Raw genomic sequence first — 17,845 nt, 5'->3', positions numbered from 1 at the left:
TTCTCTGTCTTCAAAGACAACCCTAGTTTCATTACTCTAAACTGTCTTCCCAAAGATAGGTTGGCTGGTTAGTTCACTTGGTTAGAGTGTGGTGCTGACACCAAGCTAGGGGTTCAGATCCCCTTAACAGCCAGCTGCCAAAACAAATACCTTACTGCCCTGTCCTCTTCATTTATTCAAATCTTATCCATTCATCAAAGTCTCACTCAGGCACAACTCGTCTATCACGAAGCTTTAGATAATGATGCCAGTCTACCATGATTCTCTTCTTCGGAACTCATGGCATGGAGTGAGTGACACATGTCTTAATACAGGGTTTGTACAAGAGGGTAAGAGACCACTGTTTGGAATGAATTAACAAAGATTTATGCTTTCTATAGAGAATTAAATAATAATTGTTTCTCAGCTCCCCCCCCCCATTAAAGTGTTCTATAAAGAAGAATAAAATAAGAAATGCTGAGCATCTGAGGGTATAATCCCAAACCACCTATGTTTGGCTGAAATTTCCTTGGAACTTTGTTTTATCTTTACAATGTACATGATGCTATATTAGCAACCACACTTCCAAGCCTGTCAAATGTGAGCCTACTCTGCATGCAGGGGAGAATAAAAATTGTTGAAATCTTACATGTCTTAAAGCCTTTTACTTTTCATGTGAGAGTAGAAGATGACAGTGGGGAAACCCTGTAAGAAGAAGAAAATTAACATGCACATTCTATTCTACCCTAAATTATTTTTAAAATAAAGATAAGGCTTTCCCCTAATCTTCCGGAAAACCCTTATGTTCCAGGAAAGCATGGCATGTCCAACCAGTGGCTTTGATTTACTCCCTGATGTATGGCCATACACTGAGACTTAGGTATATCTCCAGATACGCAGATCCCATTTCGAGAAGCGTAAGGCTAGATGAACACTAAATTTCCTTGCTATGATTCTGTAATTTTTATTTTCATTTAAGTATTGTCTATTTTCACCAGCACCACACTCTCCCAAGTGAGCTGACCAGCCAGTCCAGGATTATGTCTATTTTTAAAGCTTTCAACATATAAACTACTTGAAGAACTGTGATGCACATTGTTATTCCCCTTCAATGTTCCCCTTATACTTTTTCATAATAAGCCTTTAATAAATATTAATCAAATTAATATATTTCAGCTTTCAAAGATGGTGTCCATAAATTACTCAAAGGTACTTTTTTTGGATTGCCCCCAAAGGGGTAGAACATCAAAATAAACAGATTCTTTTTTCTCTCCAGCGCCTTCATTTTCAAGTACAGAATATCTAAAACTGATTTACATATGTTGGAGAGAATCTTCTATATACAGTCTACACACTGAAAAGTAAGACTTTCAAAACAGAAGAAGAATGTAAGAATGTACACTGAGTATTTTGTGTTGTGTTTATTAGGTTTTGCCAACACTATATTAAATATACTTTATAAAATAAATAAAAAGATTTCCACAGAAAAAGGAAGAAAACAAACAAACAAAAAAGAAAAACAGAAATAAATATCTACAGATAATTCTACCTACAGAGCCTCTTTTGACAAAACAAGGAGCACCAAAAGAGTACACGTCCAACTTTCAATTAGATTTTTTGTTTGTTTTGTTTTTCCGTTCTTTGGCAGCTGGCCAGTACCAGGATCCAAAACCTGGACCTTAGTTTTGTACCACTGCGCTCTAACCGAGCTAACTGGCAAGACCTCAATTAGATGTAGACTTAATTACTTGCTAAGTGAGCTGTCAACATTTTTTTATGTGGAAGAGAAAGTTTTTCTTGCATAAGCCATTTATTAAGTTTGCCTGACATAGGCACAAACCCAATTCTATGTTGCTTGTTTGTTTGTTTATTTGGCAGCTGGCCAGTATGAGGATCCGAAAAACCCAATTCTAAATGTTAACATAATATGGGGGGGCGGGGCAGGGGATCCTTCTCTGTAGCTCTGATGATGATTTCTACATTGATGTGGCCAACTGATTAAGATCTGTAGGGTTGACATAAACAGCATGATGGTATCACATGGGATTTGGAGTAGGGCTGACTTGAGTTCAAATCCCAGTCCCAGGTTTTCTACTTTCCAGCTGTTGGCTGGGCTTGTTAGATTATGAATTTGTGTATAGAGGAATGGGATCTCTTCCCAGTCAGAGGCTGAGCAGAAAGGAGGGCTCTCATCTGAGAAGCTACTGAGCTTTTCTAAATACAGTCATTTCGTAGTTTCAATGAGGACTTGTATGTGTGTGTGTGGTTAAAAAAGCTGACATACAAAGCATGAGTTTTTTTTTAAAAAAGCATGTAATAGATGCAAAAATCCTGAAATATGTGTTGTTGAACTCAGTGTGCTGTTGAACTCAGTTTGCTTAGTTCAACAACACATCAAAAAGATTCTACACCATGATCAAGTGGGATTTATCCCTGGGATACAAGGTTGGTTTAACACACACAAATCAATCAATGTGATATATCACTTTGAAAAACACATGATCATGTCAATAGACGCAGAAAAAGCATCTGACAAAGTTCAACATCCACTCATGGTAAAAATTCTCATCAAAATAGTTGTAGAAGAAAATTTTCTTAACACAATAAAGGTCATTTATGAAAAGCGCACAGCTAACATCATAATCAGTGGGGAAGAACTGAGAGCTTGTCCTCTAAGATCTGGTGCAAGGCAAGGATGCCCACTCTCAACACTTCTATTGAACATAGTATGGGAAGTACTAGCAAGAACAATCACACAAGAAAAATACATAACAGCCATCCAGATTGGAAAGGTAGAAGTAAAATTATTCTTGTTTGTAGATGACATGATCCTACATGTAGAAAACTTTAAAGACTCCAAAGAAGAACTCTAGAATTAACGAACAAATTCACTAAAGTTGCAGGATACAAAACCAACACACAAAAATCAGTTGAGGTCTGCCCAGTTAGCTCAGCTGGTTAGAGTGTGGTGTTGTAACACCAAAGTTAGGGGTTCAGATCCCCATACCAGCCAGCTAAAAAAAAAAAAAAAAAAAAATCAGTTGAATTTTTTTATACCAATAAAGATATTTCTGGGTCACTTTTTTCTCCTGAATAAAAAAAAAGAAAAGAAAAGGAAAGATCTATCTGAATAGAAAATCAAGAACATAATCCCATTTAGGACAGCATCAAAAATGAATAAAAAACTTAGGAATAAATTTAACCAAGGAAATGAGAGATTTACACAATGCAACTTATAAAACACTGATGAAAGAAATGGAAAAAGACACAAATAAATGAAAAGATTTCCCATGTTCATGGACTGGAAGAATTGATATAGTTAAAATGTCCATACTAACCAAAGGGACATGGAGTTTCACACAATCCCTACCAAAATTCCATTTTTCACAGAAACTCAAAAAACAATCTTAAAATTTGCATGGAACCAAAAAAGACACTGAATAGACAAATTAATTTTGAGAAAGAAGAACAAAGTTAGAGGCATATTTCTGGATTTCAAATTATATTACAAAGCTATAGTAATTAAAACAGTATGGTACTGGCATAAAAATAGACACACAGACCAATGGAACAGAATTGAAAACCCAAAAATAAACCCAGGCATACAAGGTCAACTCATTTTTGACAAGAATACACATGGGAAAAGGATAGTCTCTTCAATAAATGGGCTGGGAAAACTGGATTTCCATACACAGAAGAATGAAACTGGATGCTTACCTTACACTTATGCACAAAAATCAACTCAAAAATGGATTAAAGACTTAAACATAAGACCTGAAAACATAAAACCCCTGGAAGAAAACACAGGAGAGGGCCAGCCCATGGCTCACTTGGGAGAGTATGGTGCTGATAACACCAAGGCCATGGGTTTGGATCTCTATATAAAGATGGCCAGTTGGCTCACTTGGGAGAGTGTGGTGCTGACAACACCAAGTCAAGGGTTAAGATCCTCTTACCAGTCATCTTTTTTTTTAAAGAAAGAAAACACAGGAGAAAAGCTCCTTGACATTAGCCTTGGCAATGATTTTATGGCTGTGATGACAAAAGAATAGACAATAAAAGCAAAAATAAACAAGCAGGATGACATCAAACTGGAAAGCTTCTGCACAGCAAAGGAAACAATCAACAAAATGAAAAGGAAAACCATGGATTGGGAAAAAATATTTGTAAACCATATATCTGATAAGGGGTTAGTTAATATCCAAAAATATATAAGCAACTCATACAACTCAATAGTAGAAAAACAAATAACCCAATTTAAAAATGCACAAAGAACCTGAATAGGCATTTCTCAAAGGAAGATGTACAAATGGGCAACAGGTATATGAAAAGGTGCTTAATACACTAATCATCAGGGAAATGAAAATCAGAATCACAATGAGATATGACCTCTGTGAAATAATAATAAAATATAGATTTGGTCTCATTCCTGGCACCTTAATAATTTCCTGGGTGATAGGAGTGTCTTTTGTTCTAATGAGGTGACTCTTGATAGGCTCCTAGATGTGGGCCAGTCACCAGAAAGACCAAGTCTCAATTAAAAGCTTGGAACTTTCAGCCCCATCCCCCATTCTCTGGAGAGAGAAGGGCTGGAAATGGAGTTAATAATCAATCATGCCTATGTGATGAAGCTTCCATAAAATCCCTGAACTATGGAGTTTGGAGGGCTTCTGAGGTGGCAAACCCAGCTTCATGCCCAGAGGGTAGTACACCCCAACTCCACAGGGATAGAAGCTCCTGCACTCAGGACCCTTCCACACCCCGCCTGCTGTATCCCTTCATCTGGCTGTTTACCTGTGTTTTAGTCTGTTTTGTGTTGCTATAACAGAAATACCTGAGACTGGGTAATTTATAAAGAAGAGAGGTTTATTTGGCTTACGATTCTGGGACAGCTGCATCTGGCACGGGCCTCAGGCTGCTTCTACTCATGGTGGAAAGTAGCAGGCAGCCGGTGGGTACAAGCAGATCACATGGGGAGAGGAAGCAAGAGAGAGGAAGCAAGAGGTGCCAGGGTCCTTTAAACAATCAGCTCTCGTGGGAACTAATAGAGCGAGAACTCACTCATTACTCCCCCCTCCTCCAGGGAAAGTGTTAATCCATTCATAAGGGATCCACCCCCATGACTCAATCAGTTTCCAACACTGCCACATTGGAGATCAAATTTCCACATGAGTTTTGGCGGGGACAACACATCCAAACTCCATCAACCTGTATCCTTTTTATATCTTTTATTAATAAAATAAACCAGTAAATGTTAAGTGTTTCCCTGAGTTCTGTAACCTGTCTTAGCAAATTAATCAAACCCAAGGAAGTGGCTGTGGGAACCCCAAGCTGGTTGGTCAGAAGTACAGGTCACAACCAGGTACTTGCAGTTGGCATCTGAAATAGGGAGCAGTCTTGTTTGACTAAGCCCTCAACTTGTGGGATCTGATGCTGTCTCCAGGTAGATAGTGTCAGAATTGAATTAAATTATAGGACACCCAATTGGTGTCCACTGGAGAACTGCTTGGTGTGTGGGGGAAAAATCCCTACACATCTGGTGTCAGAAGTGTTGTGTTGAATGGTATGTGAATGTAAAAAGAAAAATAGTTGGCTTTTCCTATTATACATTTTGGTTTTACATTTTACTCTTTGGTTTTTTCCTATCTTAGAAACTTGCACCTGTTAAAACGGCTATTATTAGAAAAACAAAATAAAAGCGTTGGTGAGGATGTGAAGAGAAAGGAACCCTTGTACTCTGTGGTAGGAATGTAAATTAGTACAGCCATTATGGAGAACAGTATGGAGGTTTCTCAAAAAATTCAAAACAGAACTTCATATGGTCCAGTAATCCCTCTTCTGGGCATATTCCTCAAGTAAATGAAATCAGTACCTAATAGAAGAGATACCTGCACTCCCAAGTCCACTGCAGCATTATTCACAATAGCCAAGGTATGGAAACAACCTAAGTGTCCCTCAGCAGATGAATGGATAAATACATATGATTCCACCCACATGAAATATTGGAATTGGCAAATTCATAGAGACAGAAAGTAGATTAGAGGTTACCAAGAACTGGGAGAAAGGTGACATGGTGAGTTGTGGCTTAATGATTACGGGCTTTCTTTTTCTGGGTGATAAAAAGTTTTGGAAACAGTCGTGATGGTTGCACAGCATTTTACATGCAGTTAATGCCACTGAATTGTACACTTAAAAATGATTAGGGCTGGTTGATTAGCTCAGTTGGTTAGAGCGTGGTGCTGATAAACCCCAAGGTTCAGGGTTCAATCCCTGTACTGGCCAGCTGCCAAAAAAAATAAAAGAAAAAGTAAATAAAAGGAAGAGAGGACTCAAGGGAGACCCCCAGGGTTTTAGTCTGAGCAACTAGAATGACATTGCCATTTACTGAGATGAGGAAGATGGCAAGAGCAGCAGGTTACACGCTGGGACAGAGGCCAGGGCTTGGTTTTAGACATGTCTGAGATGCTCAGACATCCAAATGGAGATGCTGAGAGGGAAGTTGGACACACTTGTCTTGAGTTCAAGGGAGAGGTCCAAGCTAGAGCTATTGTTCTGGGGATCATCAGTGCATAGATGGTATGGAAAGCCTGAGGCAGGAAGGGAGCAAGAAGCCTAGCTGCTTTGCACACCACTGCATCCCCAGCACCTGGCACAGCAGGTGCTAAGTATCATACATACAGCAGGTATCTATCATACAGCAGGTGCTAAGTATCATACATACGGCAGGTATCTATCATACAGCAGGTGCTAAGTATCATACATACGGCAGGTATCTATCACACAGCAGGTGCTAAGTATCATACATACGGCAGGTATCTATCACACAGCAGGTGCTAAGTATCATACACACGGCAGGTATCTATCACACAGCAGGTGCTAAGTATCATACACACGGCAGGTATCTATCACACAGCAGGTGCTAAGTATCATACACACGGCAGGTATCTATCACACAGCAGGTGCTAAGTATCATACACACGGCAGGTATCTATCACACAGCAGGTGCCAAGTATCATACACACGGCAGGTATCTATCACACAGCAGGTGCTAAGTATCATACATACAACAGGTATCTATCATACAGCAGGTGCTAAGTATCATACATACAACAGGTATCTATCATACAGCAGGTGCTAAGTATCATACATACAGCAGGTATCTATCATACAGCAGCTGCTAAGTATCTACCGAACGAATAAACAGAATGCATACGGGGTGAGGTAGGAGGGAGAAACAAAATCTTTAATAGAACAAGTTGTATGAAGCCAGAAACTTAAAGCCTCTTGTTTGACAAACCCAGCCTGTTTCCCAAGTTCGATGCAGTCATTTAGACGCTGATTCTGTCTGGTAAAATAAGCAGAGGTACTGCTGCTTCTGACTTCGAATTAAAGGGTTTTTTTTTCTTTATTTTAGCAGCTGGCTGGTATGGGAATCTGAACCTTTGACTTTGATGTTATAACATCACGCCGTAACCTCCTGAGCTAAATGGCCAGCCTTGTAGCAATTCTTGTGATACAACCAGAAAGAAAAAAATCAGTGGTTTGGGAGGCAAAATTACTGTGTCCTACATTCTATATTACTGAGTTTACTTGCTCAGCCACAAAGTAGGGGTTGTTAGTGCCTGTCTCCACTGAGGTCCTGAGATACTGTGTAATTAAATCGATGCTTTCAGTTCACAGAGCACAAGATGCTATTTAAATGCCACTTAACGTCACTTTAATGAATATTACTATTACTTTTATGCTTTTAAAATCAAGGATATTATTTTTTACCATAATTATAATTTAAGTGTCTACTGCTACTGTCTTCTGGTCTTTGTTACCTATGCAGCACGGCCTGGATTTTTAGAAAAGCAGCCCTAAAGGAAACTAAACATTAAGCAGAGCTCCCCTCAATCATTTAACCCACGTGACTCTGCTATGACAACCCCACCCATCTTCGCTAGCCCCAATCAGGAGGAAGTCCATTGGGGTACCTGGTGCTGGTGATGCTGTCGGGGGAGGAGCCCAAAAGCACAAGCTCAAATTTGAATGTGAGGGGCATCGTCAGACAGAGGCAGCATTGCTTGAACCAAGATTTCTTTGCCCTAAGACTTTCAGGGTGCCAAGAAAGACACTCTGGAAACCACCATGGACAGGTAAAGAGGCAATCTCCCATGGGGGGTTGCATTGGCTTTCCTCCCAGAGCGAGTCTGAGTAATGAGATGGGTAACTATCCCTTCCTCTCCTCTCACTGACTCACAAGATCTGTCTCATTATCTTCTGTTCAGATCTTGCTTGCTCTCAGCCTAAGTCTCTCTGTTCCAAACTTCTCTCGGTCTCTCTTTTCCATGTTGCAAAAGAAATATTATGCACAATGTATGACTTGTCCTGAGATTTGTACTGCAGATAGAACTAGTTTATGGCAATAATATTAACAAAAGCAAGTCTTTGCAGACTCAAATCATGAAAAGGTAATAGCAGTACTATACTAAAAACAGTAGTGGTAATTTTCATAATACTTTTGTAAATATTGAACAATAAAAGCACTCGAAGACAATGTTTCTTAGGGAGACTTTACTGAACTAATTGAGCTATAGTAAAGAAATTTTTACTTTTTTAAAATGTCAAACATTCAAAATTAAATGCTTGAAAGTCACTATGATTGTGTCTATTCTAGGGAGAAAAATTCATTCAAGTAAGTTATTTAATGTTAAAGGTCCACTTGTTAGGCAGTGAATGGCATTTTTACTACTTAACTAATCTTTCCATTTGTTTAGACATGGCTGGACTTACTTGATAAATGTGGGTTCTGTAAAATTTTCATAATGTCTTCATATGCATAGTAAGTTATTACTGTAGAGCTTATTCTATTCCTATTTTTATGATTACTATGAATGTATGAGAATAACACCTAATCCATATACTTTATCTCAATTTAATTCTTCTACAAAGATTTTACACTACTGAGTTAAGATTTTTTAATGGTACTTGAAATGTTCTTAGGGAAATTTTCTCGGGAGCAGACAACATCAAAGGACTCCTCAGTTTACAGTGACATTTTGAAAACTGACCTGAGGTATGAGTGCTGGCAAAGGTCCAGGGGAAATACTTGTACATAATGAAATGCAAAGCAAAAGTAAAGGCAGAAGCTAAAATTCAGAGAAAGGCAAATAGAAAAGGAGAAAAGATGAAATTCAACAGGAGAAAAGGGAAATATGTAACTATCACTAAGGAAGATAATATCTGCAGAGCTCAAGGGTGCTGACAAGAAGATGACTTTATCAGGATTATTTTTAACCCGTCCGTCTCTGGTTTGCATTGCTGGGGATGCAGCTAGTGTTCTGCCTCAGGGAGCACAGCTGTCCAGAGCAGCTGGCAACCTGCAGGCCTGAAAACCTGCCTCAGCCAAGTCCTTCCTACCCACGAGAAGCCAGGAGAACAGGGAAACAGGCTCCTAGCTAGGGCTGGAGGGAAGAGATGGAAACAGGCTCCCGGCTAGGGCTGGCGGGAAGAGATGGATCAAGAAAGTTAATTAACAGGTTGGATTATGCAATTCATTTCACTATAACTGGTAACTTGTGACAGAAACAATAAAGGCCTATTGTATTTTCCCGTAGGGTAGGATGCAAACATCCATCTGAATCCCTTTCTCTATATTACATCCTTCTTTTTCTTTCTTTCTTTCTTTCTTTCTTTTTTTTTTTTTTTGTGGCTGGCCACTATGGGGACCCAAACCCTTGACCTTGGTGTTATAACATGGTGCTCTAACCAACTGAGCCAACCGGCCATCCTTACATCCTTCTCTTTATACTCCCAGGACACTTTTCCTTCCTCATGATAACGGGTCTAACCCTCCTCGGTACCCGCCCCCCACACACTGCCCACGGTGCATGAGAAAAAATACAGTTTTCCCCACCTTTCTCGTCTATACAGCCCTGGATGGTAGGTTACGTGTAGAAGGGATTTATTGATAAAAGATGATGCTTAATCTATTTAAAGCTGACTAGGCCCCAAAGAGAGATTTTTTTTCTTTCTCTTCTGTATTTATTAAGCACCTATTATATGTTTAGGTTATATGTGCTAAGGGTTATACGACTAATTTTTACATTGTTTGATATACATAACGTGCTACTGGTGATAAATCTAGTTCCCTGCATCAAGGTTTAAAGTGCTTTCCAACAAGCTTCATGCATGCGAGGGGAGGCATTTAAATAGAAACGGCTATACAGAGCTGTTGTCCTAGATTATCTACTTAATGAGGTTGACATTTTGGCAGTTAAGTTTTAAAGTCAGGGTCTGTCATCAAGCACATTATTAAAATAACAATTCTCAACTTAGATTCACACAAAGAATGGTACGTGAATGTTCACAGACCATTATTCAGAATAGCACGTTGGGGCTGTTCTGAGTAAAGGTCTGTGAACATTCACGTACCATTCTTTGTATGAATCTAAGTTGAGAACTGTTATGGAAACTATCCAAATGTCCATCAACAGGTGAATGAATAAACAAAATGTGCTGTGTCCATGCAATAGAATCACACTCTGCAGTAAAAGGAACAAACTGCTGATACTGGGTGAAACTCAAAGTCATTATGCCAAGTGAAAGAAGTCAGACAGGAAGCAGGGGATATGTGTGATTTATAAGAAATTCCAGAAAAAGAAAAGTCATTTATAATTACAGAAAGCAAATCAGTGGTTGCCTGGGAGGGAGGAAAAGAAGTAACTACAAAGGGGGACGAAGAATCTTTGGTGGGGTGGGGTTAGGTGCCCTGGAAAAGTTCTGAATCCTGACTGTGGTAACAGTTTGGGGTGTTTACATCTGCCAATATTCATAGAATCATACGTTTTAAGTGGGTGAAGTTTACTGTATGTAAATTGTACTTTAACGTAAAAAAGGTTTCAATTCTCTTGCCAGCAAACCGTATTCAAATTCCTGACTAGGCCCTTTGCTTTGCAAGTTCTCTGCACTTCTGCCCAACACCATTAGGTGGCAGCACTATCTCCACAAATTAGATAAATGCAAGAACGTTTCTAGAAAAAGACAAGGCACAAAAACCAAAGACACAACTCGTGTGTTAGTATCAACCACACTGTATAGCTTGTATTACTATCTTTGCAGCTGTAATGTACTCTTAATTTCCTTAGCTGATAAAACCAAGGTCCAGGGTTAGATCCCTGCACCTGCCAGCTGCCAAAAAAACCCCACAAAAGACAAAAAAAGAAATGTATGTTACCAGAGAATATTTCCACAAATTCAATTCAATTTAGTGTTTATGGATATGCAAGGCACTGTACTAGGAGCTAGAAAAAGAAGAGGAGGAGTAATAAGCCCCTGTGTGCATTGCCAGGTTAAAAAAGCAGCAAGGTACAAAATTACATACACAATTAGGGTAATACAAATCATGTAAATCACGCCTATTAAAAAACTATAGGAAAAACATAAGACTTAACAGTCATCATTAGACACTATGTCTAATTATGACCATTTTGCACTATGATTTTGTTTGTTTGTTTGTTGTTGTTGTTGTTGTTTTTGGTGTCTAGCAGCACAGGGATCCAAATCCTTGACCCTGGTGTTTCACTCCCATGCTCTAACCAACTGAGCTAACCATCCAACCAGATACTATGATATTCCACATTTTAAAATTCTTTAATATTTTAAAATTTAAAACTTTCTATTTTCCTGTAGTCAAGTTTGACAATAATTAAATATTGCTCTTATACATTTAAAAACATATATTTATAAAGTGACACTCTCTGTCTCAAAACACAGAAAATCTAATTGGGGAGACAGAGATATCAGCAAGTGATAAACTGGAAAATAACAGAAAACAAGAAGAGGGTTTTTGGTTGTTTTGTTTTGGTGGCTGGCCAGTATGGGGATCTGAACCCTTATCTTGGTGTTATCAACACCATGCTCTCCCAGGTGAGGGGACAGTGGCATAGGGGCCCTGCTGCCATACAGGGGGCTGCTGTACAGGGGGACTGCTGCCATACAGGGAGCTGCTGTACAGGGGGGCCTGCTGCCATACAGGGAGCTGCTGTACAGGGGGGCCTGCTGCCATACAGGGGGCTGCTGTACAGGGGGACTGCTGCCATACAGGGGGCTGATATACAGGGGGACTGCTGCCATACAGGGAGCTGCTGTACAGGGGGGCCTGCTGCCATACAGGGGGGCCTGCTGTACAGGGAGCCTATTGCATAGGAGGCCTGCTTCGTGGGGGTGGAGGATGTCCTGCTGCACAGTGGGCCTGAAACAGTGGGGAAAGGAAGGAAAAAAATACTAGGAAACAAGGGTAGAAATGTATATTGAGGTCCAACTATAAAATCTGGGCTAAGCACCACATTAAAGAGTTTGGACTTTATTCTGTGGGCAGGAAAGAATCATTAGGAGGTTTCAGCAAGGGAATGACATGGCACGCCTGGGTTTTTGTGAGATCACTCCACTGACAGTGTGCAGAATGTCATTTTGGAGGGACCAGAGGCAGAGAGACAAGCTTAGAGGCCACATGACAGGTAAGGTGACAGGTGTGGGCTTGGACTGAAGCAGAAAACAGAGGGAATGAAGAGGCACCAATTCAGGACATGTACGGAGCCTGAATCAACAAATTTAAATGATTAATGAAATGAAGACTGAGGCAGAAGAAAGAATCCAGGTGGTTCCAGGCTTCTCGTCTGGTTACCTGAGGTGGCGGAGTCAGGAGTGGAAGCGGTTTAGAAATACTGTTTCGACCATGTTGTTTGAGGTACATATTGGACATTTAGGTAGAAACTGGAGGGGAAACCTGAAGCTAAAATTATGGGACAAGGAACAAGTTTGTCATCCAAGTCATCCATATCCAGAAGGCAGCCAGGGAGGTGACTGTCCTGGGAGCTGGTATGGGTTTGGGGCCTTGCTGAGTATTTCTCAACTGGCTTGAAATATAAGCAGGAAACGGAGTTTCTGTTGGATTCCGAGCTCCGCAGGTCCCAGGAAGACCCCGGGGACCGGACACGAGCTGCACTCCAACATTTCGTCTCCCTCCTCTCCCCCACAGCCTCCTGATGAAGAAGAGGAAGTTTCTTTACCACTTCAAAAACGTCCGCTGGGCTAAGGGTCGGCACGAGACCTACCTGTGCTATGTGGTGAAGAGGCGCGACAGTGCCACCTCCTTCTCACTGGACTTCGGTCACCTCCGCAACACGGTATCAATTTGTTTGCTTCCCAAGCAGAGAAAAGCTGAACTGTGGGTGCTTTCAGCGCCACCTGCTGGCGCTACTACTTACAACCTTAAAAAAAAAAAAAAAAACATGACAGGTAAGGGGATCTTAACCCTTGACCTGATGCTGTCAGCACCACGCTCTCCCAAGTGAGCAAACCGGCCATCCCTATACAGGGATCCGAACCCGTGGCCTTGGTGTCATCAGCACCACACTCTCTCAAGTGAGCCACGGGCCAGCCCTACTTTCAACCTTCTTTGCATTTATGTCTCAATTAGATTCCTCAAATCCTTTTTTTCTCTTCCTTTTTACATGTCCACGCACCATATAAGACATGGCCCAAAAGGATGTCATTTAATGTCGTCTCCAATTATGCTGGGCACCCTCATGCCATACCTTTCTTCAATGCCAAGAACTGTCCCCCAACTTTCTTTCCCTTTCCTCAGCATCCGAATGCTGTTTTGATTAAGGTAACGGCATTTTTATTTGGGAGGATATTACTAGCTTGTTCAAGCAAAATTTTAAATGTGATAAACAAATAGTTTCTTTAGAATTTTTGAAAATTAACAAAGAAGAATTTAGGAAAAATTAACAGTGACTCAATTCTGTTTTCCAATGATTTCTACACTTCTACTCACATAGATCATAGGCCAGTGAATACATCTAATATGGTGAGCCCCAGAAAACTCAGAGAAGCCTTGGCTGATTAATTAATTAAATAGATCTTTCAGTTGCCTAAGAAAATTACAATTCAAAAGATTTCTTCACCAAAATCCGGGTGGGCTCACATAAGCTTCTGCCTGTGAATATCTCCACACTCATAACATGCTATGACATCTAATCTTGGTGGAATCCCAGGGAAGAACCCGTGAGGCGGAATGTCATTGGCTGATTGTTTGGTGGTTATTTTACTATGCAATTTTCTTTGCCTGCATTTGCATTGGGTAACTTACCTTAGCACCATTATTTTACATTTCAGTCTCTCTCCTATTTGGTGACATGACACATTCATTCTATTTATTGATTTTACCGAACACTTTTACTTACCTCTCATTTAATGCTTACAGCACCAGCCCATTTTAACGAGGAAATGGAAGAACCAAGAGTAGGGTAACTTGTCTAGTCACCTGAGCAGTGAAGCTGGAAATGGGACCTAGATCTTCACATTCTGGGGTTGCTGACTTTTCTGCAATGCTAGGTAGACTTGTTTCATTACAATCACACACATCATACAATGAGCAAACGTTACTTCATTGCCCTTAGCCCGCAGCAGTGCCTATTACTTCTTTTACAACATACATCTGTCTGCCTCTCTGTAATCTATTTCCTTCTTCAGATCCTCCAGGCGGGTCCTCACAAGTTGTCCTAACACCACCCAGTGGTCAGCGTTCTTCCACAATGCTACATCAACAAGCACCCCAAGCCACTTTCCTTCTCAAAAGGTGCAGTATGTAACTTCACAAACACAAATTAAATTTCTGCTGAGGTAGTATGATGTTACTTTCTCCAAACTCAACTCGTTTCCTGCTCCTTATTCCACAAAATCCGTAGCTTTTCTTCACTCCGCAGGACGAGTGCTAGAAAGGGTTTTGGCTCATCACTTACTAGCGTGCACTTTTGCAAGCTGCTTATCCTCTCTGTAACACAAGGACAGTGACTGCAAGCATCCCGAAAGATCATAGTGGGAGAGATGAATTCATGACAGCAAAGCCACCAGAACCGCAATAAACCTTAGTAAACGTCAGTTGCATCCCCTGCTCTCTCCCCAGTCCGGTTGCCACGTGGAATTGCTCTTCCTCCGCTACATCTCAGACTGGGACCTGGACCCCAGCCGGTGCTACCGGGTCACCTGGTTCACCTCCTGGAGCCCCTGCTATGACTGTGCCCGACATGTGGCCGACTTTCTGAGAGGGTACCCCAACCTCAGCCTGAGGATCTTCACCGCGCGTCTCTACTTGTGCGACGGCCACAAGGCTGCGCCCGAGGGGCTGCGGCGGCTGCACCGCGCTGGTGTCCAGATCGCCATCATGACCTTCAAAGGTGCAAAGGGGACCTTCCTGCACGGGCTCAGTGCAGCAGACATCATTCGGAATGGCCATTTGGAATGAAAAGAGTCAGCACGGGAAATGGAGGGGGTAGAACTGTGCAAGGGTTCTGATTCACCTTTGGAGCTAAAATTCTCCATTAGAATTGGAGGAAAAAATAACTTGAACACAAGGCCCTGGGGAAATGAGAAAATAGGGCCAGTTTTCTTTCTTTCCCTTTGATTCGGTACCTGAACTATTTCTCCCCTTCCTCCTTTTCTTAAAGATTATTTTTACTGCTGGAACACTTTTGTGGAAAATCATGAAGAAACATTCAAGGCCTGGGAGGGGCTGCATGAAAATTCAGTTCGTCTGTCCAGGCAGCTTCGTCGCATCCTTCTGGTAAGGGCTTCCTCGCTTCTCATATTCTTTCTCTCCCATAGTCTTTTCCTGGGGCCTCTTACATTTCTTATATGATCAGCTGTCCTGTAAGATCCGTGCACCATGCACAAATCCCACAGACTGGGACAGCTCACTTCACAAAGACCATGAGACTGAGACCGATGCAATCAAGCAAGAGGGACTTTATTCCAGCATGCTGGGGTCACTCAGTCTCCTGGACAGAAGCGACCAAGAGCTTACAATACAAGCACCATTTATACAGTTTTTCTGGATAGATTTTCGTGACAGAATGAGTTGCTAGTTATCTGTGGCGCCTTTAGATTTATGGGTAGGCTTTAGCAGGCTGGTACCCCGATAGATCTGTGGCGCCTTTAGATTTACGGGTAGGCTTTAGCAGGCTGACTGGCACCCCGATAAGGAACAGCGCATTTCTCAATCGTTTATCTTCCCTGGGGTCCGGCCAGGTGGCCTTTAGATAAGGAACTAGTCAGTTCCTGGAACCGGGTGGGGGTTACTCCCTTCCTGGAATGTTTAGTGTGCTCGGGCCTGCCTGACCTTTATACGGCCTCTTAGGAGCTGCTTTACTTAAAATGTGTTTAGCAAGCATTTGTTACAAACTGCATACATTAAAGTTATATTTTTCTACAATTCCACTACAGTCCTTGTCTGTGTACTCCCTAAACAATGCAGCATAACAACAATTTACATAGAATTTACATTGTATGACGTATTATAAGTAACCTAGAGTTTACTTAAAGTATGAGGATGTCGTAGGTTATATGCAAAGCCAGTTTAGAAGCCTTTCCTCCCCTCCCCATCCCCCAAACCAATTTCAAAGCCTTTCACTCAATTTACTTCTCTCTTCCTCTGCAGCCCCTATATGAGGTTGATGACTTACGAGATGCATTTCGTACTTTGGGACTCTGATAGCAACCTCCAGGAATGTCACATAGAATGAAGTGTCTCTGCTGAAGATAATGGACAAAAGAACAATCCTTTAAATTTTGTTTTTCTTCAACTCTTACCTTCTTAGAGTTTAGAGAAAAAATATTTATATATGACTCTCTAATAGAATCTATGTCTTGAAAATAGAGAAGGAACACAGATGCACCAGGGTAATGCTGCACCTGGTGCAGTTTTGAATGCATATTGTCCCCAACCGGGAACAACAGGACTGCAGGAACTGGGAGCGTCCTGAAGTGTCAGTGTTCTATGACTTTTAGGGAGGATGAAAGCAGAAGGTGGATCCTAAAAAGCCTGGAGAAAGGATCAAATGTTTTTATATCCTGATGCTTTATTTTTTAATTCATTTGAGTTGTCAATGGTATTAGTGATAGGTTTTTCTACTCTTTTCTTTTGAGGTTCAGTTTCAAGTATCATAAACTCTTCCATTAGGCCATGATGTATAGAACCATCTAATGAGAGAATCTGGGTGACAGTAACCCCAAGCCATCTCTCCAAAGCACTAACGTCCAAGCATGTGCTGTATGTTTTAATTGTCTGAGGCATGTTTTTATGTTTGTACTTAAGAGGATTTTTGCGGGGAGGAGAGATTTTTTTGGGAGGCAACCATGGTCACCCTCAGGCTATTTTAATTGAAGGATCTTAAAATGGATGTGAGAGGGCTGGCCCATGGCTCACTTGAGAGAGTGTGGTGCGATAACACCAAGGCCACGGGTTTGGATCCCTATATAGGGATGGCCGGTTAGCTCACTTGGGAGAGCGTGGTACTGACAACACCAGGTCAAGGGTTAAGATCCCCTTACCAGTCATCTTTAAAAAAAAAAAAAGATGAGCTGAGAATTCAGGACAATAATGTGGATGTTTATGCATCAGAAGGTTACAGATTCCAGACCAGGGCCTGGAATCTGAGAACTAGGCAGTTTCCAGGTTTATTCTGTTAGCTGAGAAATGTACACATGGGACCTTTTATAGGCTTGTAAGGGAACAGGAGATCTCTAAGTCTTCCCAGTAACTAAATTTTAGTTACCTGATTTGGGGAGATGGAAGCTGGCACCCTGCCATGTTGAAGCTAACTTTCTTCACTACTTGATCCAATTCAAATAATCTCTCTACTGATTGATTCTGGATTCTTTCTAATTCAATTAGAATGACTATTCTAATGTGGGAAGCTGAATAACCATGCAACAACAGGAGTTCCCCCCTTATCCTCAGTTTCGTGTTCCACTATTTCAGTTACCTGCAGTACAGTACAATAAGGTATTTTGAGAGTGAGAACAAGAGAGTGGGAGAGAC

The 17,845-nt window shown here is 41.1% G+C and overlaps 1 protein-coding gene across 1 annotated transcript; it reads left to right on the top strand.

The window, feature by feature from the left end:
• Nucleotides 1–8,109: 8,109 nt before the first annotated feature.
• On the top strand, nt 8,110–16,528 carry LOC134391861 (single-stranded DNA cytosine deaminase-like). Its single transcript, XM_063115767.1, has 5 exons — nt 8,110–8,117; nt 13,001–13,148; nt 14,933–15,203; nt 15,474–15,589; nt 16,463–16,528. Exons 1-5 carry the CDS (start codon nt 8,110–8,112, stop codon nt 16,514–16,516), a joined length of 597 nt encoding a protein of 198 aa, XP_062971837.1. The 3' UTR covers nt 16,517–16,528.
• Nucleotides 16,529–17,845: the final 1,317 nt, after the last annotated feature.

Source organism: Cynocephalus volans, chromosome 12 (genome assembly GCF_027409185.1).
Source record: "Cynocephalus volans isolate mCynVol1 chromosome 12, mCynVol1.pri, whole genome shotgun sequence".
Classification (NCBI taxonomy): domain Eukaryota; kingdom Metazoa; phylum Chordata; class Mammalia; order Dermoptera; family Cynocephalidae; genus Cynocephalus; species Cynocephalus volans.
This window is presented reverse-complemented; position numbering and strand designations above follow the sequence as displayed.